This window comes from Ovis aries, chromosome 19, assembly GCF_016772045.2.
Source record: "Ovis aries strain OAR_USU_Benz2616 breed Rambouillet chromosome 19, ARS-UI_Ramb_v3.0, whole genome shotgun sequence".
NCBI classification, from domain to species: domain Eukaryota; kingdom Metazoa; phylum Chordata; class Mammalia; order Artiodactyla; family Bovidae; genus Ovis; species Ovis aries.
Window position 1 is genome coordinate 50467144 of NC_056072.1, and position 22144 is coordinate 50489287.

At 57.9% G+C, this 22144-nt stretch overlaps 3 protein-coding genes and 1 long non-coding RNA gene across 13 annotated transcripts; 2 read left to right on the forward strand and 2 right to left on the reverse strand.

The window, feature by feature from the left end:
- Positions 1 to 35: 35 nt before the first annotated feature.
- On the reverse strand, positions 36 to 919 carry LOC121817249 (uncharacterized). Its single transcript, XR_006057077.1, has 2 exons — positions 806 to 919; positions 36 to 177 (listed from the first exon to the last, which is right to left on the reverse strand). It is a non-coding gene; the product is annotated as an uncharacterized LOC121817249 (long non-coding RNA).
- A 45-nt stretch (positions 920 to 964) lies between these two features.
- On the forward strand, positions 965 to 10051 carry UBA7 (ubiquitin like modifier activating enzyme 7). 5 transcript variants are annotated; one of them, XM_027957618.3, is made up of 24 exons: positions 965 to 1157; positions 1242 to 1410; positions 1493 to 1627; positions 1737 to 1843; positions 2161 to 2251; positions 2342 to 2477; positions 2878 to 2975; positions 3060 to 3206; positions 3849 to 4031; positions 4225 to 4332; positions 4490 to 4570; positions 4652 to 4807; positions 4902 to 5067; positions 5142 to 5344; positions 5442 to 5506; positions 5598 to 5781; positions 5858 to 5932; positions 6177 to 6351; positions 6864 to 6937; positions 7184 to 7276; positions 7369 to 7560; positions 9119 to 9211; positions 9277 to 9377; positions 9827 to 10051. In XM_027957618.3, exons 1-24 carry the CDS (start codon positions 1102 to 1104, stop codon positions 9936 to 9938), a joined length of 3000 nt encoding a protein of 999 aa, XP_027813419.2. In that variant the 5' UTR covers positions 965 to 1101; the 3' UTR covers positions 9939 to 10051. The 5 variants fall into 5 exon arrangements, with proteins under 5 accessions (XP_027813419.2, XP_027813420.2, XP_042092129.1 ...); XM_027957619.3 differs by lacking the exon at positions 9119 to 9211; XM_042236195.2 differs by lacking the exon at positions 1493 to 1627.
- Positions 10052 to 10218: 167 nt separating this feature from the next.
- Positions 10219 to 11946, reverse strand: INKA1 (inka box actin regulator 1). Its single transcript, XM_015102416.3, has 2 exons — positions 11782 to 11946; positions 10219 to 11063 (listed from the first exon to the last, which is right to left on the reverse strand). The coding sequence occupies exons 1-2, from the start codon at positions 11830 to 11832 to the stop codon at positions 10263 to 10265; spliced, it is 852 nt and encodes a 283-aa protein (XP_014957902.2). The 5' UTR covers positions 11833 to 11946; the 3' UTR covers positions 10219 to 10262.
- A 2237-nt stretch (positions 11947 to 14183) lies between these two features.
- On the forward strand, positions 14184 to 21789 carry CDHR4 (cadherin related family member 4). 6 transcript variants are annotated; one of them, XM_042236199.2, is made up of 19 exons: positions 14184 to 14288; positions 14678 to 14862; positions 15209 to 15371; positions 15453 to 15535; positions 16048 to 16158; positions 16758 to 16861; positions 17047 to 17183; positions 17441 to 17624; positions 17721 to 17874; positions 18109 to 18202; positions 18438 to 18641; positions 18722 to 18861; positions 19293 to 19446; positions 19544 to 19764; positions 19989 to 20131; positions 20620 to 20676; positions 20778 to 20865; positions 21092 to 21122; positions 21641 to 21789. In XM_042236199.2, the coding sequence occupies exons 1-19, from the start codon at positions 14240 to 14242 to the stop codon at positions 21694 to 21696; spliced, it is 2358 nt and encodes a 785-aa protein (XP_042092133.1). In that variant the 5' UTR covers positions 14184 to 14239; the 3' UTR covers positions 21697 to 21789. The 6 variants fall into 6 exon arrangements, with proteins under 6 accessions (XP_042092133.1, XP_027813422.2, XP_042092130.1 ...); XM_027957621.3 differs by having other exon boundaries at positions 19296 to 19446; XM_042236196.2 differs by having other exon boundaries at positions 21092 to 21789.
- Positions 21790 to 22144: the final 355 nt, after the last annotated feature.

Here is a 22144-nt window from a genome sequence, read left to right on the forward strand (position 1 = left end):
AACATTGTCAACACACTAAATCCCACTAAATTGTATACTTTAAAATGGCTATTTTAATGATATATAGGTTTTACCTTAATTTTTTAAAAAAAAGAGTTTTTGATAGCACTTGGTTTAACTGTTGTGGAGTTTTGCAGGGATCTGTGGTCCATCCTCTAGAGAACTGGCCCTGGGTTCCTAAGAAGGCAGAGGGAGACATCTGTGGGGAGGGTGGCCCTTCTTTTCTATTTTTTGCAACTTCCTCTGAATCTATAATTATTTTAAAATATAAAGGACACATGATCATAACTGCCCCTAGTCTTCCACACAGGGCTGGCACTCAGAGACTGACAACCCTGCTTGAGTCCTGGGACGCATCAGTGAGAGATCCTGACTGGCCACCTGGGGCTACCAACTGTCCCGGCTGTGCAATGTGGGCAGAGGGGAATCCCTGATCCCGGAGGAGATGACTCCAGAACACGCAGGCACTCCCAACAGTGCTAGGCTGCACCCCAAGTCTAGGGTGAGCCCTGGATATGGGCAGCATAGCCCATGAGCTCTCTCAGCCTCTGGAATGGGGCTGGCTCTGCCCTCTAGGGTCTCTAAGTCTCTGTGTGTGGACAGGAGGCCAGGTGAGCCCTCAGGACAAGAGCTTCCCCACCAGTCCTCTGGGCAGGAAGCCCACCAGTCCTCTGGGCAGGAAGCCCATTCAGACAGGGACCCCTGAAGGGGACAGGAGCTTGCAGTTTAGGACATCTAGGGAGCTACAGAAGACCGCAGGGATCCCTCCCATGGCCCTGCCCTCTTTCTTCCTTAAGAGAAATACCTGCTCTCCCAGAGAGAAACAGATCCGGGAATTCTCTCTCCACTTGCCAGTGCGCTCGGGCTGCCAGAAGTCTGCCAAGCCAGGCTGTGCGGGACAGGCTGGAGGCAGGACCACAAGCCCATTCAGTTTCACTTTCACTTTTGCTTTACCCGAAATGACAGAGGAACCAGGAAGAAAGCTGCCAGCTGCATCTTTCATTTCTGAGCCTTAGCTCCTGTTTGCACTGGCCACCGCTGGGCACTGGCTCCTGCTGGCACTGCCTCCTGTCTACAAGCCCTGCAGCCCCGGGCCTCAGGATGGATACCCTGGAGACCTCCAAGTCGCTGGATAAGGAGCTATACTCGCGGCAGCTGTGAGGCTCAGGGTGGGGAGGAGAGCAGGGTAGCCTTCTAACCCCTGATTTCCAATTGCCTGCCCTCTTTCTTCCTGCCCACAGGTATGTGCTGGGCTTGCCGGCCATGCGGAGAATTCAGGGAGCCAAGGTGCTGCTGTCTGGCCTGCAGGGCCTGGGGGCTGAGGTGGCCAAAAACTTGGTCCTGATGGGTGTGGGCAGCCTCACTCTCCATGATCCCCATCCTACTTGCTGGTCTGACCTGGCTGCCCAGGTGAGGCTCCTGGGGGGGCTGTGGGTAGGGGTGGGGCCCAGGAAAAAACTCCTTGCTAAAGCCAGTCTGGGCATCTCTTTAGTTTCTGCTCTCAGAGCAGGACTTGGGAAGGAGCAGGGCTGAGGCCTCTCAAAAACTTCTGGCTGAGCTCAATGGAGCCGTTCAGGTGAGCGTCTATACAGGCGACATCACCGAGGACCTGCTGCTGGATTTCCAGGTGCCCTCCCAGCCCTACTCTCCAGGCCAACCTCCCCCACCCCCAGCCCTTAGCAGCAGGGTGGGCTCAAACTGGTTCTGGCCCTACTGATCTCATGAGGTCCACTCAGGTGGTGGTGCTGACCGCCTCAAGGCTGGAGGAGCAGCTGAGAGTGGGAACCTTGTGCCATGAGCATGGAGTCTGCTTCCTGATGGCGGACACCCGAGGCCTTGTCGGGTGAGATGGCTCGCCCAGCCTGCCACATCACAGGCAGCAAGCGATCCCAGTTCCAGGCTTGCTCCGGAGCCCCTCCACCCAACCCCAGGGCTATCCCCACTTTCCCCTCATGATCACAGTCCCCAGTCCCATTCGTCTGCTTCCTCTACCCCAGCCTCCAGACTTGCTCAGTACATCTTTCAAACTCCAGTTTCCAAGCCTCTCCCAGCACTTTTCCCCCAATTCCTCGGGGCTTGCCATAGTGCCTGTTGCCCTTCACCACAACCGTGGCGGTTAAACACTGAGTCAGCTCAGTGACCCCTGCCACCCTGCCACAGGCAGCTGTTTTGTGACTTCGGTAAGAACTTCACTGTGCAGGACCCCACGGAGGCGGAACCCCTGATGGCCACCATCCAGCACATCTCCCAGGTGGGTGCTGGGGTCGGGGGGCACTACCCCTACTAAGGAGCCTGTGAAAGGCAGGGCTAGGCCCCCTGAGCAGGCCGCCTCTCATCACAGGGCTCCCCTGGCATTCTCACTCTGAGAGAAGAGGCTGATGCCCACCACTTCCACACAGGGGATTGGGTGACTTTCTCAGGCATTGAGGGCATGGTGGAGCTCAACGGCTGTGATCCTCGGCCTCTCCATGTGCGGGGTATGTCAACCCCACTCCAGGCTCAGCACCCAGGCCCCTGTGGGAGTGGACACAGCCTGGTTTTTAGAGATAAGGTCTCTCTCTACCTTCCTCAGGGCAGAGCCACATTGAGAATTTTGTTTTGTTTTAATTATTTATTTGGCTGCCTCGGGTCTTGGTGGCAGCGTGTGGGGTCCTCCGTGGCTCTAGCTGTGGCCTACAGGCTTAGTTGCTCCATGGTGTTTGAGATCTTATTTCCTGACCAGGGACTGAATCTACGTCCCCTGCATGACAAGGTGGATTCTTAACTAACTGGACCAGCAGGGAAGTCCCACCTTGAGAATGCTGAGGCAAGACAGGATGGGCTGTGGCGAGCTACTCAGGTTCAGAGGGCATGCTGACTAGGCTCAATCTTCCCCAGAGGACGGGACCTTGGAGATTGGAGACACAACAGCTTTCTCTCGTTACTTACGTGGCGGGGCTGTCACTGAGGTCAAGAGAGCCAAGACTGTCAGCCACGTGAGTGCAAGGTTATCTGGGGTTGGGTGCCTCGAGGGGCCCACAGGGTTCTGGATCTGACCCTAAATTGAGTGCCCCCTGAAGGAACCCCTGGACACAGCCCTCCTTCAGCCCCGTGTGGTGGCCCAGAGTCCCCAGGAAGTTCACCGTGCCCGCTGCCTGCATCAGTCCTTCCGCTCACTGCACAAGTTCCAGCAGCTCCATGGCCGCCCTCCCAAGCCTTGGGATCCTGTGAGTGGCCCCGATGCCCCTCTCCCTAGCCTCTGTCTTAATGGGGCCTCACCTACCAGGAGGTGACAGTGACTATCTTACGGATCAAAGTTTGAACCCAGAAGCAGTGTCCCACTCATATAAAGAAGACACAATGGGCTGTGGGGAGCTGATAAATACTTATCTCTAGACCAGCTGTTCTAAGTTGCTCAGTCATAACTCTTTGTGACCCCATGGACTGTAGCCTGCCAGGTTCCTCTGTCCATAGGGATTCTCCAGGCCAGAATCCTGGAGTGGGTTGCCCTGCCCTCCAGGGGATCTTCCCAACCCAGGAATCAAACCCAGGTCTCCTGCATTGCAGGCAGATTCTTTACCATCTGAGCCAGCAGGGAAGCCCTAGACCAGAGGCTGAGTTCATGAAGGGGCCAAGCACAAAGCCTGGGGACTCATGCCACTCCTCACCCCTCAGATCTGGCCTGGCAGCTGCTCCCAGGTTGGGGGAGCCTCCAGGGCCATTGTCTGGCACCAGGGATCACCTAGTGGGGCCTTCCCACTCAGGCTTCTGCTTCTTCTTCTGTGGAACAGGGGGGATGGCTGCCTGAAGGATTCAAATGTGGGGTGGAGCTCAGGGTGGGTCTGCTTTAACAGAATTCTACCCACTAGGTTGATGCAGAGATGGTGGTGGACCTGGCCCAGGCCATGGGACCACTGAAGGGGACAGAAGGAGAGCCTCTGGAAGAGCAGCTGGATGAGTCTCTGGTGCGGACAGTTGCCCTGAGCAGTGCTGGTGGCTTGAGCCCCATGGCAGCCGTGCTAGGTGCTGTGGCTGCCCAGGAAGTGCTGAAGGTGGGCACAGGCAGAGACAGCGCGGGGCTGGGAAGGGTGCAGAGGTCACTGTGGATGCCACTGTAGATGCCACAGGGTGCCCAACACTAGAGAGCAGCCTTAGGAGCTTCACCAACCTGGGTGCAGCCCTCAGCCAGGATCTCAGGGGATTAGGAGGTGCCAAGAGTCCCCAGACTAAAGCTCTGACTTACAGGCGATTTCTGGCAAGTTTATGCCCCTGGACCAGTGGCTGTACTTCGATGCCCTGGATTGCCTTCCGGAAGATGGGGACCCCTTTCCCAACCCTGAGGACTGTGCACCGGTGAGAACGTGTGGTAGGGATGCAAGCCTTAGCTAAACTCAGGACACAGGGAGAAACATGAAGAATAGTCCTGAGGTCCTGACCTGGAATACTGGGAGTGAGAGGGAGACCCAGCACAGGCCGGTGGTCGTCGTCAAGCCCAGTCTGTGTTCCCTAGAGACGCTGCCGCTATGATGGGCAAACCGCAGTGTTTGGGGCAGATTTTCAGGAGAAGCTGAGCCACCAGCACTACCTCCTGGTGAGCCATGTGGTGAGGTTGGGAGTGTGCGGAGGGGTGAGGCCTGGCCCTCTGGCTAAGGTTGCTCCTGCCTGCCGGCAGGTGGGTGCTGGCGCTGTCGGCTGCGAGCTGCTCAAAGGCTTTGCCCTGATGGGCCTGGGGGCCGGGGGCAGTGGGGGCGTGACCGTTGCCGACATGGACCATGTGGAGCTCTCCAACCTTAGCCGGCAGTTCCTCTTCAGGTCCCAGGACATTCACGTGAGTGTCGACCCTTCCCCACACCCACGTCCTGGACTGTCCTCACATAGTACCCCCCTCCCCCACCCCCAACATCTTCCTGCTTTCTTCTCAGAGGCAAAAGGCAGAGGTGGCTGCAGAGGCCACTCGCCGCCTGAATGCAGACTTGCAGGTTACCCCACTCAACCTCCAGCTGGATCCCACTACAGAGCACATCTTTGGGGACGACTTCTTCTCCGGTGTGGATGGCGTGGCTGCTGCCGTGGACACTTTCGAGGCCCGTGAGTGCCCAGCCTCAGAACTCACTCTTGTCTGAGTGCCAGCCCCACTTCTGACCCTCTGCCTCCCTTGCCAGGGGACTACGTAGCTGCTCGTTGCACCCACTTTCTGAAACCACTCCTGGAGGCAGGCACCACAGGCACCCGGGGTAGCGCTGGTGTGTTCATACCGCACGTGACTGAGAACTACAAAGCCCCCTCTGATGCAGCTTCTGAAGATGCCCCCGACCCTGTCTGCACCGTGCGGTACATTCCTGCCACAACCGAGCACACCGTGCAGGTGGGAGGCACCCCGGAGACTCCTACCTGCCTGGCTCAGTCCTCTGCCCCAGACCTATTTCCTAACTGCCACCTCATGGCTTCTCCCTCCCCCGCAGTGGGCCAAGGGTGAGTTTGACGACCTTTTCTGTGAGTCTGCCAAGACCATCAACAGCCACCCACAGTAAGACCCCCGACAAGGGCGAATGGGAGTCCGGGGTCCCTAACACCAAGAGGCTCAGGGCTTAGCCTCAAGCTTTCCCAACCGTCCGCAGCGCGCTCTCATCTCCAGAAGGCTTGGTTAAGTCGCAGAAGCAGCCCCTCCTGCAGACAATGCGGGGTGTCCTGACAGAGCGTCCACAGACCTGGCGAGACTGCGTGCTGTGGGCCCTTGGCCACTGGCAGCTCCGCTTCCATTATGGCATCACACAGCTGCTGAGGACCTACCCACCTGACAAAGTGGGTGGCTGGGGGCCAGGAGGCTGAGGGCTTGGGGGCGACCGGACTGAGCCCAGCAGCCTCTGTGTTTCCCTAGGTGCAGGAGGATGGAACTCCATTCTGGTCGGGTCCCAAACAGTGTCCCCAGCCCTTGGAGTTTGATGCCAGCCAAGTGAGTGGGGTCCCTGGGCAGCCCTGAGATGGAAATGTGGCCCCTCAGGGCAGAGGTGAGCACCTCTGTGTTTTGTAGCGATGCCGAGACGCTGAGAGGGAGACAGCCACGTCTGTGCACATGTGGGTGTCCACATGGGAGGCGGAGGCAGGCCCTCTAACAGATCTTCAAGTGGGCGCTGACCCCCGCCCCACGCACCCACACATGCTCACTCAGGCCCATGAGCCTCTGGGTCTCATTGCAGGATACACACCTCCTTTATGTGCTGGCAGCTGCCAACCTATATGCCCAGATGCATAGGCTGCCTGGCTCACAGGACCAGACTGCGCTGAGGGGACTACTGAATTTGCTGCCACTGCCTGACCCCCAGAACTTGGACCGCATTTTTGCTAGTGAGCTGGAGCTGGATTCGCCTTCTGGTGAGTTTGGTGAGGTCCCCGGCCCTGAGCCCTCTATGCTGCCATCCAAAGGCCTGAGCTTTCTCAGCCTGTGCTGCAGAAAGAAGATGGGTCTGGGGCCCCTGAAGCCAAGTCACAACCTATTAGGCCCTCTGACCTTGCCTCTAGCCTTGGTTTCATCCCCTGGTCCCAGAGTAGGTCCTCTCCCTCCTATTTACCATCCTCACCACCCCATTCCCTTGGCCAACTCTCAGCAAAGGAAAAAAACTCCACAAACCACTGGGCCCTGGGGAGCAACTAGCTGTGGCCCCCCTGATGAGGACAGGGTCACCTAGGTATGTGTGTGTGTGTGCAGGCACACATAACGTGAGGGCTAGGGCTGCCAGAGAAGAGATTGCACCATCCATCAAGGGATCTCCTTGAAAGTGGTAAGTGGTAGACTTGGCAGGGACCAAGGACAGGCAGGCAGGCTCAAGAAGAGTATAGGACTTGGGGGCTAAGGACTGTTTTAACCCTCCTCCTCCTCCCCACAGGCTGTAAGCAACTGCATGAAGACCTGAAGACCTGGAGCAAGGGTCCTTCCCTTGAACCCTTGACATTCGAGAAGGTCAGAGCCCAAGTGGGAGTCAAGGGCTGGGCCAGAGAGGTTGATGGGGAAGGTCAAGAGCTAAGTAGGTAGTTTTGAAGTCCCTGGGCCTGAGTTTTCCTCCCTGAAGGATCCCAGAAGCAGCTCAGCTTCCCTGAGCCTCCGTCTCCTTACCTGTTAAGCACAGAATCGTGTGAAGACCTGTGCAGCAGCACAGGTTCGGGGCACTGGGACAGTGTTCATACAACTGTGCCTTGGGTCTCATAGGACAATGACAGCAACTTCCACGTGGATTTTGTGGTGGCAGCGGCCAGCCTGAGAGCTCAGAACTATGCGATCCCAGTGGCTAGCCATGCTGAGGTAACCTGCCCCTTGGGGCTCAGGCCTGGAGGTGGCGGGTCAAACCCTAGCCTTAGGCCTTGGGCCCAGATCAGATCTCCTGTCCTTGGCAGACCAAGCGAATTGTGGGCCGGATTATCCCAGCCGTTGTCACCACTACAGCGGCCGTGGCTGGCCTGGTGGGCTTGGAGCTGTACAAGGTGGTGGGCGGACCACGGCCCCGCCACGCCTTTCGCCACAGCTATCTGCACCTGGCTGAAAACTACTTTAGCCGCTGGGTACCTAAGGCCCCAGACATCCAGAAGGTGAGCCCTGGACACCTCACCTGTACCAGACCTGAGTTTTCCCTGCACCTACCCAAACAGGCCCTACTCCAGCTTCAGGCTCTCGTGGGACGCAGACTCTGGGGGAGTCCTCAAGACTTCCTTCAGCCGCCTCCCTGCTGCATAGCCAGGCTGGGACCTGTCAGACACAGGAAGCAGCCGTCAGCCACCCCCAGCCCCCAACCCTCCAGGTCTGGGGGAGCTGCAGCTTTAACTCATTAGTGGAGCCAGACATCCATCCCCCACCATCCCCGCCTTCCCTGAGGGGGAGGGGGGACTAGGGCCCAAGCCCTAAACAGAGCCTAACGTCAGGCTGCCAGGCATGGGGATCCTCGCCTGCCCCCCTCAACTGAGTTAAAGGGCACTGAGCTCACCAGCATGGGTATGGGGGTGTGCAACCCTGTCACAGGGTGTGCATTCCTGTCACAAGTGTGAGGGCACCCGGGTCTGGGCATCCCTGGCTCCGTGGTGTGTAGCCATGGAGGGAGCATGCTTGCACATCTGTGTGCCAGAGGAGGCTGCAGGGCCCTTTCATGATGTGGGCCTGCATGGCTTTGCCTGAGTACACGTGTGGGCTTGTGTGCATATGTGTTCCTTCAAGTGTTGGGCTGTGAATGCCCCGGCTGTGTGCCCAGGCTCTGTAAAAGTTGGCATTTCCTTGGGGACACAGGAGAGGGTCTGGAGAGAATTCTCTCACCAGGGCAGAGGGGAGAGGTCATGGGCCGGCACTGGGCTTAGGCTGAGCAGCCCTGGGGTCCCTCAGGGCACAGCACACAGAGCCCCTTTGTGAGGGCCCCTCCTCTAGCTAGAACACAAGCTGCCTTTGTCTATGGAGGAGGGGGAAGGGAGGAGAAGGGTCCCCCACATCACTTCTGGTCCTGTCTCAGCTTGACCTCACTGTTTTCTGGGGAGCTGGCAGAACCCCTCTAGTCTTGGTCCCTGGTTGCCTGCCACCCTTATGTCCTCAGCTCTGGGTACCAGAACCCCAAGACTTAAGAAACAAGGAACAAAGGGACAGGAAGAGAGTCCTCTGTGGACTGTGTCCCCACTGAAGTCACTGTGCCCCTCACCCATGTGTCTATGAGAAAGTCCAAGGCCCTGGTGGTAAAGGATTAGGGGACCGGATGTACCCGCCCCCCACCCTCTCTTCCAGCCTTACATTTGAGGAACAGGCAGCTTTATCAGAGATTGCAGCAGCCCTGCTTCTGCTTCCTCGCTTCCTCAGGAAGCATTGCCCCCCCCCCCCCAGCACACACACACACACACACACACACACACACACAATCAGCCTGTGTGATGGATCGCCTGTTTCCCTGTGCGGGGGGCCCCATAGCCCCATTTCCTGTCCCAGCACAGGCCAGGAGGGTGTTGAGATTCTGGGCCCAGATCCCACGTTCCATCCCCACCCCCTGGCTTCTGCTTCCTGCCTCTAGTCCAGCTCCTCCCCTAGGAAAGGGGCCATAAGCTATTGGCAACTGGGGCAGGGAGAGGGTGTGTGTGTGTAAGAAGCTTCTCACTCCTCCCCACTGCCACCCCCCAGTTCCATCACCTGAAGTGGACCTGTTGGGACCGCTTGGAAGTGCCTGCTGGGCAGCCCGAGAGGACCCTGGAGTCGTTGCTGGCCCACATCCAGGTGTGCCCCAGTTCTGCCCTGCTCCCAGGCCTGGCCCTGCTGGCCCCTGACCCATCTCTCTCTAGGAGCTACAAGGACTGAGGGTGACGATGCTCCTGCATGGGTCGGCCCAGCTCTACTCAGCAGGATGGTCTGAGGAAAAACAGGCCCGGCACCTGTCCCGCAGGTGAGCCCGCACCTGGCTTTAACCAGGCCCTGGAGGTTGGAGGTGAGGGATGCGCAGCCTCTCCTCTTCCCAACCCCATTTGGGCCCCTCACACCTTCCTGAAGTTTTCTTTTGCCAAATGGAGCCAGCAAACGGGCTGGGGGTGGGGTAAGGGCCAGGAGCCCTCTAGGAGGGGCCTCTAGGAGCTGCCGGCTCGGCCAGCCCCACCAGCTCCTCCACACCCTCCTCAGCTCCCCTTTCACGGCCCACTCCCAGGGGACTCACAGCTTCCTGCCTCCTGCTCGCCCCGCCAGCCGCTCCTAAAATAGTTTTCAGATGTTTCCTGTCTTGGGCTGCTCCTGCTCCTAGCTTGGGCTCCTTCTGGCCCCCCAGCACCCTGGAGCCCATGCCAGGACACTCTGTGTCACCACTCACCTATCCAATCTCCCCACCCCCTCCCCCCACGCCAGGGTGACAGAGCTGGTGAAGAAGGAGCCTGGGCAGCGGGTGCTGGTATTGGAACTTGGCTATGAGGGCGAGGAGTATGACACTAACTTTCCACGCTTGCACTACAAGCTGTGACAAGGCAGCAGCCCCACCGCCCAGCTCCATCGGGCCCTGCATCCTGAGCCCTGCGTCCCGAGCCCTGCGTCCCAAGCCCACAGCAGACACTCAATAAACACTTGTTGAAGGAAGGTGTTCAGTGGACAGGACGGGTGATGGAGCAGACACATGGCGTGTGACACAGGCGTGACAAGGACCCCTGCAGGGGAGGGAAAAGGCTCTTTTGATTCGCCTGCCTGAGTTGTGCCTTGCAGGGCTGGCGCTGCCTCCTGGAGCCTCGAGGGGTACAGAACCAGGATTGTCCAGAGAAAGGCCTTTATTGTCCCAGGCTGGAGGGCAGGGTCAGAGGTAGCTGACAACATCATTGCAAATGATGGGCTGCCGACTGCGGCAACTCATGAGGGCTGCAAAGCGTGAGACATCCGCAGGTAGTTCGGGTTCTGGGCGAGGTGGGCATGACAGTCGCTTTCCTGCCAGTGCTGCCCGGCGCGCCCTGGCTAGCTGGCGCCGCAGCTGCTCAGAGAGGCCCAGCAGGAACTGGGGGGGCCGAGCACGCGCACGGGGCCCACCCCCATTGTCCCCCTCACCCGCTGCCTCGGGCAGCTCCATCCAGTTGTGCACCAAGTCCGCAAAGCAATTGTCCCCCAGCACCAGGGGCTGGCGACTACGACCCCTGCTCAGCAGGGCTGTGGTCCAGTCCTCGGCTTCTAGCCCCCGCCAGTGCTCCAGGCAGGCATCTGGGGTGGACTTGGGCCGTGGTCGGTGGACAGGTGGTACCCGGGCCATGGGCGCTCCGCTAGGCTGGGCAACACCACTGGTTGAGAGGCGCTGTCTCCGGGGGGGCCATGCCGAGGCTGCTGGGTGCTGGGGTACGGGCAGCTCTTCCTCTCTCCATGTGCTGCCCGACACCTCTGAGAAGCCAGAGTCCCAGTCCAGGCCGTGCTCCCTGGGGCCCCCAAAGGCTGCACTCCTGTCTCCTGTCACCCCTACTTCGTCATCCTCTTCCTCCACACCACAGACCGAGTCCTCTTCCAACGCATCTGAGGCCCTGAGCTGGTGCTTGAGCCGCACGCCTGGGCGGTGTTTGGGGGGTGGCGGAAGGGGACCAGGCATTGGGGGTGAGCCAGTGTCCCGGCCACACAGCTGTGGAAGAAGAGAGGGCAGAAGTGGTAGGAGCAGTGCTGGTCACTCCGCCCTGCCTGATCAGGCCAGTTCCAAAACAGAAGGCCCAGGAGGCCTCAGCAGCAAGGCCTCTAGCGGGCACCAGGTCGGCATGGGGCGCTGGCACACGAAGCTCGTGTGGCTCCCATTGGCCGACCTGATGGCAGTCCGGCAGGCTGCAGCACGCAGAGCCGGGCAAGTTGGTACCCGCCACCAGGGCGGGAGGCAGGGTTGTGGGCCTGCATGGGGAAGTAGGTCTTGCTCAGGGCTGGGGGGGAACCCTGTGCCTCTTGAGGGATTCAGCTCCCCAAAGCCCGCAGCCTCTTTCAGAGAAGAAAAGAGCACCTTCCAGGAAGACAAGAGGTACACGCCAGCCTGGAATAAGGGGCATCAGTAGTAGCCCCACCACCTTTTTCGTTCCGTAAAAGCCCCTGTTCTGCCCAAGAAGTTTCTCCCCCACAACTTCCTGCGTTGCGCCAGCAGCACGGCCAGCTGGGCGGCTGTTACTTGATGCCCAGCGCAGCTCCCAATCGTCCGAAACCCGACGCGGGCCATCTGGGCCATCTACGCCGCCCCGCCCCCATCCTCTCTTGGATGGGCACTCGGGACAGCTCCCCCCCATCCGAGTGTCGTTCGGGTAGGAAGGCAGCCGAGCACCCCACACTAGTCCTCACGAGCCACGCCCGCCCCCAAGCCTCACCAGTTCCCAGCGCAGCTGGCCCAGGAAACTGTCAAGCCGAGCGCTGTGCATGTCCGTGCCGCAGCCCCCTCCAGGCCTGCCAGTTCCTCTTCAAACTCCAGCAAGAGCGGCGCGGAGAGGGCCCGGGGGGCCGGCCAGCGGCGCCCTTGCCCTCCGCCTGGCTCCGCGGCTCCTCCCTCTCCCCAGCTCTTGCTGCCTCCGCCGCCGCCGCCGCCGCCCCAACATCTGGCGGCCCCGCCCCGCCCCTGGCGCCTCAGCCAATGGGGCTGGGGCGGGGCTGGTGTGGCTCCACCCCCGGGGCCCTGCCGGGTGGGCGAGCCTGACGCCCACTACCCACTCCTTAGAAGCAGCTCTTATGGGGAAGGGCGGGACTGTAGCTGGAAACCTGGCGGGATCCGGCCCGGGAGTCCCCGTAGTCCCGGGCCGTTGAGCTGACTCCCAGGACAAGTCGCACCCCTGCGGCAGCCTCAGTTTCCTCATTTATTCCCAGGGGAAATTTGTGGTCCCTCCCGCCGGGGTCTCTGGAGGTCACGGGTACCGCGGCTGCGCCCTTGAGCGGGTAGATCGGGCCCAATCGTCGGGTTCGGCAGTGCTGTGGCCCTCTCGTGGTCCGACCCACTGAATCCGCTCCTGGAGCTGGCCTCCACCGTCCCTGGAAGTCATGGGAGGGGTCCGGCCCCTCCGAGGATTCAGGGAGCGCAGAACCTCGCTGCAGCACCGGAGAGGAGCCCCGGCCGAGGCCCAGCCTCCCACTCCCGTGTCTCTTGCCTCGGCCGAGCTAAGCAGGGCTGCCCTCTCGTGGGGATTCCCAACACCCGCATCCTGTCTATCCCGGACTACAGGCAGGCTGAGTGAATGCAGGGGATTACCGCAGGGAGTTCTTTGACCAAAGGATTAGAGCCGTTCCCTGAGGTGGCTAGGGCTAGGTTCAACGACACAGACTAACTGGAGACAAACTAGATAAGTCAGTAGACAGGAAAATACCAGGGAAGGCCTAGATATTTCTCATGGTGGTAGTTGAGGGGAGGGGGAGAGGACTGAAGAGGTCAGCAAAACCAGGCTCCTAGCCATTTTAGAAGGGAATAAAGGGTTTTGTTTTTGGTGTGGTGGGGAGCGCTAGAGGGCTTTTGAGCAGGTAATGACCTGGGCTGGCTGCTGTTTAGATAATCGCTGCTTTGGGAGAACCACTCTGCTGTCAAGAGTGGAGGCTCCTGCCTCATCCATCAAGGGAAGGGAGGGCCTGGATCTGGGTAGGTCTAGAGCAAACATACTTTGAGGTATGTTTTGGAGTTAAAATCAAGCCTTGCTGATACATGAGTATGGGAAGACAAAGAGAAGCATGACTCCTAGACTTCCAGGCTGAACTACTGATTGGATGGAACTGGTACGAATCAACCAAGCAAGACTGGAAAAGAGTGGTCTTGGAGAAGAAAATCAAATGGCCATTTGTGGACATGTGGACAGAGGATGGCAGCAGACAGGATGAACCCTGGAACACTCCACTGGGTGGAGGTAGGGAAGATGAAGAAGAACCAGCAAAGGAGCTGAGCAGGAGCTGCGAGGGAGGTGGGAGGAAACTAAGAGTGTGTGCACTTAGGAGCCGAGGGGAGCAAGCATCAAACGCTTGCTGAGGAGGTAAGAAAAGAACATAAACTGCTGGACAGTTGGCAGGTCTCTGAGGACCCTGACAAGGGCATTTTTATGGGGAGAGGAACAAGCTCAAACAAAGTGGGTAGAAAAGAGAGAGGCAAAGAGGTGGAGAAAGCGTGTGAAGACAACCTTTTAAAAACTGGCATATGATTGTAAATAAGATGAATGGACAGGTCTTAAAGGTATGGCTCTATACATGTTAAAATCTGTAGACACCTGTGTCACCCAGATCAAGATATAGAATATCACCAGCCACTCGAGGAGGCCACCTTTTGTCCCCTCCAATTGCTATGCCCCAAAGTAACCATCATTTTTATTTCCATCACCAAGGATACCTTTTGTCTGTTGAACGTAGACAGATTTTGGGAGATTCTGTTGATGGCTGGGCTCAGGTTTCACAGGCAGATAATGTTCTAATGGGGGTGAGCAGCTGGAGTTCAGGCTTTGTGGGGTAGCAGGCCTGGGCCCACTTTTCCTGGCTGCTGTGCATGTTCTGTCTCCAAGAACTGCATGACCAAGACTTCCATGAGCCTTAGTTTCCCTAGCTGAAGCTTGGCCTCTCTCCCCTCGCATCTTTGCGTGGTAGTGATAAACAGGGAAATCCACTGGGAGCAGTGAAAAAATGGAGTTTTCCAGGCCTCTTGATAACCTATAGTGTCCAGAGCTCAGTCACCAGGGGCTGGGTGGGGCTGGAATCTTGGAGGCCAAGGAGTCCTGTGTTTGAACAACAGACCTGGCAACAGGGTGGCCCTGACAAAACACGTCTGCCCTTCTGGAGTCTCCGCTGCTGTCGTGTCTTAAGGCCACTATGGTGCTGCTCAGGCCCCTCGTGCTGCTTCTTGCTCTGCTTGTCTCTGGTGAGGAGCTGGTGGGTGGGGGAACTTCACTTCTCACCCCTTGAGTCCACAGTGGAGTCCTGCTCCCTCTCAGATAAGCTACCATGGAGGACAGTGGCTGGGGGGAGCCAGGAAAGGGCAAAGATCTGAACCCCTGACTCTCATTCTTTATCTTAGCTGCTTCCTCACCCAAGTTCTCACTGTCCCCCTATCCTGGGGACAGTGGGAAAGATAGGACCTAGCCCCAGTCCATGAAATGAGCCGATCTGTGGTTGGATGTGGGGGACAAGGGGAGACCTTGGCTGCTTGTCTCCAAGATATGGCCAGGCCCCAAGGCAAAAGGGAAGGACTCTGTGTACCTGGTTCCATGAGCATGGGGGTCTCTAGCCTGAATCATCTCTTCCTCGCAGACCTCTACTGCCTGTCCTGGTTCATAGATGTCTCTGAGAGCCAGGGACCTGGAGCCACCCTTCAGTCTTTCTCCTTCAACTGCTCTTCATACATACCAACCCTGGAGTTGCTCCATGTACAGCCACCCACCACCTTCTTTAACCCACCTAGCCTGACCAGGTGGCAGGGGACTTATGTGGGCAAGGTACGGTCATGGGCACAGCTGGGGACAGTGGGGGAAGGGCAGACTCTAAATTCACAAAGTCAGAGGTGGTATGAAAGTGATGGTGTTAGTTGCTCAGTCATGTCCCACTCTGCAACCCCATGGACTGTAGCCTGCCAGGCTCCTCTGTCCATGGAATTCTCCAGGCATGAATACTGGAGTGGATTGCCATTCCCTTCTCCAGGTATCTTCCCGACCCAGGGATCGAACCTGGGTCTCCTGCACTGCAGGCAGATTCTTTACCATCTGAGCCACCAGGGAATGCCCTAGAGGTGGTGCCGGGAGGTGGAGATCCTAGGCCCCACATGGCACTGCCCACCTGCCACAGATGACCTTGAGCAGCTCAGCCCGGCTGGATGCCCTGACAGTGAACCACTATGAGCTGCAGCTGAGGTTCACATGTGGCAACCATGTGACAGAGGGTCGGCTTTCTGTGGATGTTCAGCGGGACCCTAATCGTGACCAGTGTTCTGGTCGATTTGCCAGCCCAGGTAAGGCCAGAGGCAGCAGGCGGGGGATGTGGGGGGGGGGGCAGGCATGGCCTGAACCTCCCTTACCTCCCCTCTGGCCAGCTGGGGAAATTATTCAGGTTCGAGAAACTGTCACACCTGGGACCCCGCTGTACACTCTGCTGCTCCCAGGCCAGGGAGCCCAGGTGAGGCCTGCATGTGGGCAGTGGTTGGGGGGTAGGATGGAGGGAGATGGGAAGACCAAGGCCAGCCCCTGCCTGGCCAAGAATAGTCTGCAGAAGGACTCTTTATAACTGAGCCTCTGTGGGATACATGTTCTTGGAGAGAGTCACTAAGGGCTTCCCAACCCCCAGTGACTATGGCTGTTCCTGTAGGGACTTCTCAGGGGTTGAGTTCTTTAAAGTTCTTCTGTGTTCTAAATTCTCAAAAAAAAAAACAAAACAACAACAACAACAAAAAAACCAAACCTGAATCGTTTTTACAATCCCCAAAAGAAATGTATTTAAAAAACTGAATAGTTTAAAAGCAGACACAATTTTGGATCAGGGCCAGGGGAGCCCAGGCTAGAGTAAGTGGCAGTAGCAGAGTACAGGAGATTTGAGAGTGGGCGGATACATGTTGGGTTCTTGGGGTATTTTGGGGTTGCTTGGGGGCACTGTGGTAGGGAAGGGGGCCTCCAGCATCTCTTTTCTGTCAGATGAACATCACTAGTGCCCAGGACCCCCCGTACTTCCCCGGACCTTTCTCCATCGATGGGCAGGGTCAGCTGTGGGCGCCATCCCAGGGACTCAAAGGCCAGGCTCAGAAGGTGAGTATGACCTGGCGATATCCATGGACTGGGCATAAAATGGACAGAGCCATTACCTCATGGAGGATTGTTTCTGGCCTCATCAATCATGCTGCCTTTCCCAGACATAGCCCATACCTGCTGCCCCATGCTGGCTGTCCTCTCACCTTGGCTTGGTTCTGTGCTGGGCTCTGGAGCTCTAGAAAGAAGAGGGATCCCTGGCTCCAGGAGCCCACAGTGCCCCTTACAGAAAGGAGAAAGTTCTGAGCAGTCACACAGAAAGCGAAAACTCTGAGTACAGCGGCAGGTGTAGTCTGAAGGAGACTAGAGAAGTTCCTTCTTTAAAGCTTCCACATCTTAGTGACTGGCTCTTGGCAACTCTACGATGCTAATTCATGCTGTGAATGATTCAGATATTACTCATTTGGGGGCTGTGTGCATCCAAAGAGAAGGACTTATGACCCAGAAGAGTAAGACACAAAGGAATATCTGTCAGCAGAGTGACAGGTCATGGGGAAGAGTGAATGTGAGGCTCCTTATGGAGGTCCTGAGGGGGGCTGGGCACACACATACAGGTGGACACACATCGTGGTTCCCTTCTTGTTTTGTGTGCATGGCAGGTCTTCCAGCTTCAGATCCTAGTGACCTTTGGACAAGGCCGAAGCTGCCGTGGGATGCTGATGGTGAAAGTTTTGCCTGTTCCCTCCAGCCAGGTCTCTTTCCCGTAAGGCTCCCCTACCCTGGGGACAGTGGGAAAGACAGGACCCAGCCCCGGGACTCAGGAGTAGGGTTAAGGTGTAGGGCTGCAGGAGCATCCCCAGCTGGCTACTGTACCAAGGAAGACCCAAGGGAGGGGCCTGCAGACCCTGCCGGGAGCAGGTAGGAGCCAGTGCTCCCATTCTGGTAAAGGCAGCAAGCCCAGAACATCACCATTCCCGAAAACCTGGTTCCCGGAAGTAAGGTGGCTCAAGTCCACGCCCAGGGCTTCGACGTGCGCTACGAAATTGTCTCCCCGGTGCCCTGCCGGCTCTTCTCCATAGGACGTGGTGAGGGGCGTGGAGGGCGGGTAAGGGGATGCCTCTGTGGGTGGTCTAGAAGTGACCTGCAACGCCTGGAACCGAGGCAGAACCTGGGGCGAGGTCGCGTTTGGGGGCCCGGAGTTAGAGAGGAGCCTTGGAGGCGGCGGCCAGGTGGTCAGTCTCTGCGCCCTAAGAGGTGGGCGTGGAGAGGTGGGAGGGTGGGAACGGGACTGACCTGGGGGCGGGGCCGAACTCTGCGTGCCACGCCCTGCCACCCCTCCCAGTCGACAGCGTGGTCCGAACCACCGCGCCCCTGGAGCTGGCGCAAGCCCCGGACGCCGCGGTCACTAGGCTGCGGGTGAAGGCTTTCGAGCAGCTCCGGCCGTGGGACAGCGCCGAGCTTGATTTCCGGGTGGACGTGCAGTCGGTCAACCGCTGGCCCCCGCGCTGCCTCCCAGCGCTGCTGGTGTGAGTATTTGGGAGTCTTACCTTGGCTGTTGGGTGAGAGCCAGGGTTCGCAGCCCTGCCCCAGCTCCCGCTCTGCCGCCCGCCCTCTGCTCTCAGGACTCAGATCCCCGAGACCACGCTTGTGGGCACCGTCGTGAATACCTTCACTTGCACTGACCCAGACTCTCCTGGCTCCACCCTGGACTACCAACTACTGTTCCACAGCCCTGCCAGCGCTTCCAGCCTCTGCCTGCGAGACAGAGTCCTGGAGGTACCCAGACCCTGCCCTTAGACCCACGTGTAGGATGCTTGGACAGGGAGGGGGTGGCCCAATGGTCGCGTGGGAGTGGAGACCATGAGGGCGAAGGATATGGTGTTGCAGCCAGCCCGCTTTACCTGAAGGTCAGGGTAGGCTATGTGAGAATAACCTGGCCTGAGGCAGCCCAGGGGGCCCAAGGCTCTCCTAGGCCTTGGCTGTGCCTCACTCTCCTGCCCCTCTGGCTAGGTGAATGACACACTGGACTGTGACGTTCCTGGCACCTGCTTGCAGCATACAGCCTCCATCCTGGTGCTTGACAGTGGTCAGCCTCTGATGGCCAGTGAGTGACCACGCCCAGGCCTGGACATTCAGGACAGGACTCCTCTGTACCCCTCTTCCTATCTTCAGGGTGGCGTCATCTCGCCTCTCTTGGAAACCAATAGGGTGGGGTTGTGTCCACTAAAGACCCCTGAGTGAGCTACTGCCCCCCTCCCTCCAGAGCCTCTCCCTCCTCTGAACCCCAGGGCAGGGCCAGGCCAACCAGGCCAGCTCCCTGACTTCCAAATGGCTTCCAGCTAAGGTGCCTGTGCTGGTGATGGTGACACCTGTCAACGAGTTCTCCCCAACCTGTGTCTCACGGACATTCCGGGTTCGTGAGGATGCAAGGCCCCACACCCTGCTGGGCTCTGTGGTGGGCACAGACCTGGATTACCCACACAACAGCATTGAGTACTCCACCTCTGGCGGGTCCGCCCCCTTTGCTGTGGACCGTCTCAATGGTACTCCCACCCCAGGGCTGGGTGGAGAGGGTGGAGCCAGGGTTGACTCTGCAAGCTGAGGCTGTGGCCCCGTCTTCTAGGGGAGGTTCGCCTCCTGGGGCCTTTGGACTATGAGCTGCAGAAGTCGTACAGGCTCACTGTCCTGCTGACTGACCACAGCCAAGACCAGGACCCCACCTGCCACCGTTCAGGCTCCTGCACCATCACCATTGAGGTTGAGGTAAATGAGCCCCAAAGCTTCAGAAAGAATCAGAAAGAGTTCATCTCCTTCCTCGGGTGCTCTGCTTTTCCTCTGTGCTTCAGTTTCCTCTGACTTCCCTGGTGGCTCAAACAGTAAAGCATCTGCCTACAATGTGGGAGACCTGGGTTTGATCCCTGGGTGGGGAAGATCCCCTGGAGAAGAAAATGGCAACCCACTCCAGTACTCTTGCCTGGAAAATCCCATGGACACAGTCCACAGGGTTGCAACGAGTCGGACATGACTGAACGACTTCACTTTCAGTTTCCTCTACTGGTTGGCTGGAGAGGGTTGGGGCCTTGTTGTGGAAAGTTCTGGAAACTGTTGGCTGACACCGAGATTTTGGTTGTGGTGGGAGGAGGCTGAGGGGCTGGACTGGGGGTTTGGGGGTGGGTGATCTGACTACCTTCCAGCAGGATGTGAACGACCATGCCCCCGAGTGTGAGCCCCCATTTCAGGAACTCACCGTCTACGCTCACCTGGGCCGTAGTTTGGAGGTGACCACAGTGTCGTGTCGGGTGGCCCAGGAGCCCCAGCGCCTGGCTTTCTCCTACAGAATTGTGGGAGGTGAGGGCCATGGGGACCATGGGGGCCCTCCAGGCTGCTGGGGAGGGGCAGGCCAAGGCCAGCCACGGTCCCCTTCTTCTCCCACTCTGTTTTTCAGGGAATAGTCAGAGCCGATTCAGCCTGCAAGGAGCTGTCCTAGTGCACAACGACCTCCTGTTGGGCTCCCCCTGGCCAGAGCAGCCCCATACATATGAGCTATTGATCTGTGTGGCCGATGCAGGCCCCTCTGCCCCCCACCTCAGCACCACGGCCACTGTCATTGTGCATATAGTGCCCTGGAGGGCCAGCACAGGGGCTACCAGCACCCACAGAACCACAGTGAGAGGGGGTCCTCAGGCCCTTGCTGGGTGGGGAGAAAAGATATAGTTTTCGAGGTGGAACAATTGGGGAAGGCATTTCAGAGGAAACTGCTGAGTGCAAAGAGCCTGGCAATACAGAGGAGAAAGCTGGGGTGTGGGATGGCCCAGCCCTTGGAGGGGTTTGAAGGCTGGATGATTGGGGCGTTTTGGCAGGACAGTGGTGAAGCTGTGGCCCCATTTCAGGTGCCTTCAAGGATGACACCCCTGCTTGTGACAGACACGGAGGTTTTCTGGCAGCCAGAGCCCTGGTTCGTGGTGGTGCTGACAGTGACCGGTGCCCTTCTCCTCCTGGGTTTGGGCTGGTTCCTCAGCTGGCTCCTGCGGCGGTAGGGTTCCTATCCCTGTGCTGCTTGCCTGCCCCCCAGCCCTCGCATCTGTGACAGTGGGTTCTACCCAAGACTGCCCAAGTTGATGAGCAGACAGAATGATATTAAGGAGGACTGCCCTCCCTCCCGGGGTCATCAGCTTAGAGGCAGAGAGACACTGGGAGAAAGTTGTCTCCTTCGCTGGCAGAACCCAGTCTGGAATGGGATGGCTGTGGATAAGGTCAAGGGATTTAGACTCTTGAGTCTGTCATGCATTGGGTATTTACCCCTATTCCTGAGCCCTGCCTTCCACCTGAAATGTGACCTTCCCCTAAGATGCTGAGTTTCTTGTGAGCACAGGACTGAACCCAGGGGAAGATGGGAATAACAGTGTGGCCAGTGCATACGGACACAGGCTATCTCCAATAAAAGTGGAGATGAATGGTGCTGATTCCCGGAGCCAGCAGGGCTGCTGTTCTCACTGTTGGTCTCTCCTCCTGGCATTTTAGGTTGACCCAGGTGCTACAGACATCAAGCAAACCCACCCAGGCTCTACTGCTAAACAGGTAAGCTTCCTTTTTCTACCTCTATGCCTGGAAGTCCATCTCTGAAACTCAGGCTGGGGCTCAGAGCCCTATCCTGTACTTCTGCTCCTACTTTGCCCCAGTATCCAGGGAACTAAGGGATCCATTGAAGGGTTCGTGGAGGCCCCGAGGATGGAGACACCCCAGGCACCCAGCAGTGTCATGAGCCTGGTATGTCAACCTACCATCCTGTGCGGTGGGCACTGAGGCTGCTGCTGAGTGCTCCCTGCCAAGCCTGCCTCCTTTCTCATGGCTGGCTGTCCCTGTGGGAGGATCCATACCAGCACTATCAGGATGCAGGAAGCAGGTGGGTTCTTGACCCTTTTCAGGGGGCAAGCCTCCACCTGCTCCCCATGGGCAGGGTTCACCTCGTTACACTCTCCTTTCTTCCCCTCAGCACCATTTTGATGGCAGAGCCCAGGACTCCCGTGAGTTCCCCTTTTTCCAAACCATTCTCCACTTGGGCCCACTTTCTCTCCAGACCTCATCTCAATATCTCTGCCTACCACCAGACATCCACTATCTACTCTTTCCCTGAATGGGGTCTCTTCTCACCCCTACTCATTTTTCAGCCAGTTTCCCAAACACCTGGGACCCTGATCTGGTTCCTGTCTCCGGGGGGAAAATAGGGGGAAAGTTGTGAGGGGAGAGGCCCCCAAATGGTCCACTGTCATCATGAATTATGGCAGACTAATCTGGCATGGGGCTCAGGGGAGCTGATGTCAAGTTTTGGGGACTCATGGATGCTTCCTGCGCATCTGAGCCAGACCTCAAATAATTTGCTGAGAAAGCAGGGAGAGGACAAGCCAGATCAAGGAGGAGGTAGTGGTGGGGGGGCGGGTCACACCAAGGGTCCTGGAATATCTTTCCCTGCCCTTAGGGGAGGGAAGCAGTGCTGCCAAAGCCAGCAAGGCCCTCTCTCTCTCCCTTGACCATCTGAGCTCAGGTACAGGCAGAGACTACCTGTTCAACACGCACACGGGAGCCCGGCGCTGGCTCTGAGGCCTGGGAGCTGCATCATATTTGGGGAATTTCTTCTTCACATGATCACGTGTTTTAAAGCTGATTCAATAATAAACAAAATTACCAACAGAAGAGTCCTTGCCTGGTAACCTACATGTGGGAGAAGCTCTGAGATCTGTGTTCCTTGTTCTCACTTGGAGGATGCCCTGTCTTATGGGAACAAGGTTATTTTTTCTTTCCAGAAGGCATTGTACAGTGCTGACTGTGATTAACGTTCTGCAGAAGTAAGACACTGTTATCCTCGTCAATGACTGAGGAGGCCCCCAGTTGGCCTGTCCCCTCAGAGGACACCTACTCTAGCAGATGGTGAGGGCCCAGGGGCCCCACCAACTTCCAGGGCAGTTTGCGAACTGTATGTGGAGGTTTTCTTGCATCTGGAACTTTTGCACTGAAGTGAGGGTTGGTGTAGACTTGAGCACCCTGTGGC

Bases quoted from the DNA above. Each gene is read 5' to 3' on its own strand.
- INKA1 (XM_015102416.3), bottom strand. From the start codon at position 11,832: ATGCACAGCGCTCGGCTTGACAGTTTCCTGGGCCAGCTGCGCTGGGAA. The intron at 11,064-11,781 runs GTGAGGCTTGGG...CTTCTTCCACAG, and splicing joins GCCAGCTGCGCTGGGAACTG to CTGTGTGGCCGGGACACTGG.
- CDHR4 (XM_042236196.2), top strand. From the start codon at position 14,240: ATGGTGCTGCTCAGGCCCCTCGTGCTGCTTCTTGCTCTGCTTGTCTCT. The intron at 15,536-16,047 runs GTGAGGCCTGCA...CTTTTCTGTCAG, and splicing joins TCCCAGGCCAGGGAGCCCAG to ATGAACATCACTAGTGCCCA. The intron at 19,765-19,988 runs GTGAGAGGGGGT...GCCCCATTTCAG, and splicing joins CCAGCACCCACAGAACCACA to GTGCCTTCAAGGATGACACC.
- UBA7 (XM_027957618.3), top strand. From the start codon at position 1,102: ATGGATACCCTGGAGACCTCCAAGTCGCTGGATAAGGAGCTATACTCG. The intron at 2,252-2,341 runs GTGGGTGCTGGG...CTCTCATCACAG, and splicing joins CCATCCAGCACATCTCCCAG to GGCTCCCCTGGCATTCTCAC. The intron at 3,207-3,848 runs GTGAGTGGCCCC...TCTACCCACTAG, and splicing joins CTCCCAAGCCTTGGGATCCT to GTTGATGCAGAGATGGTGGT.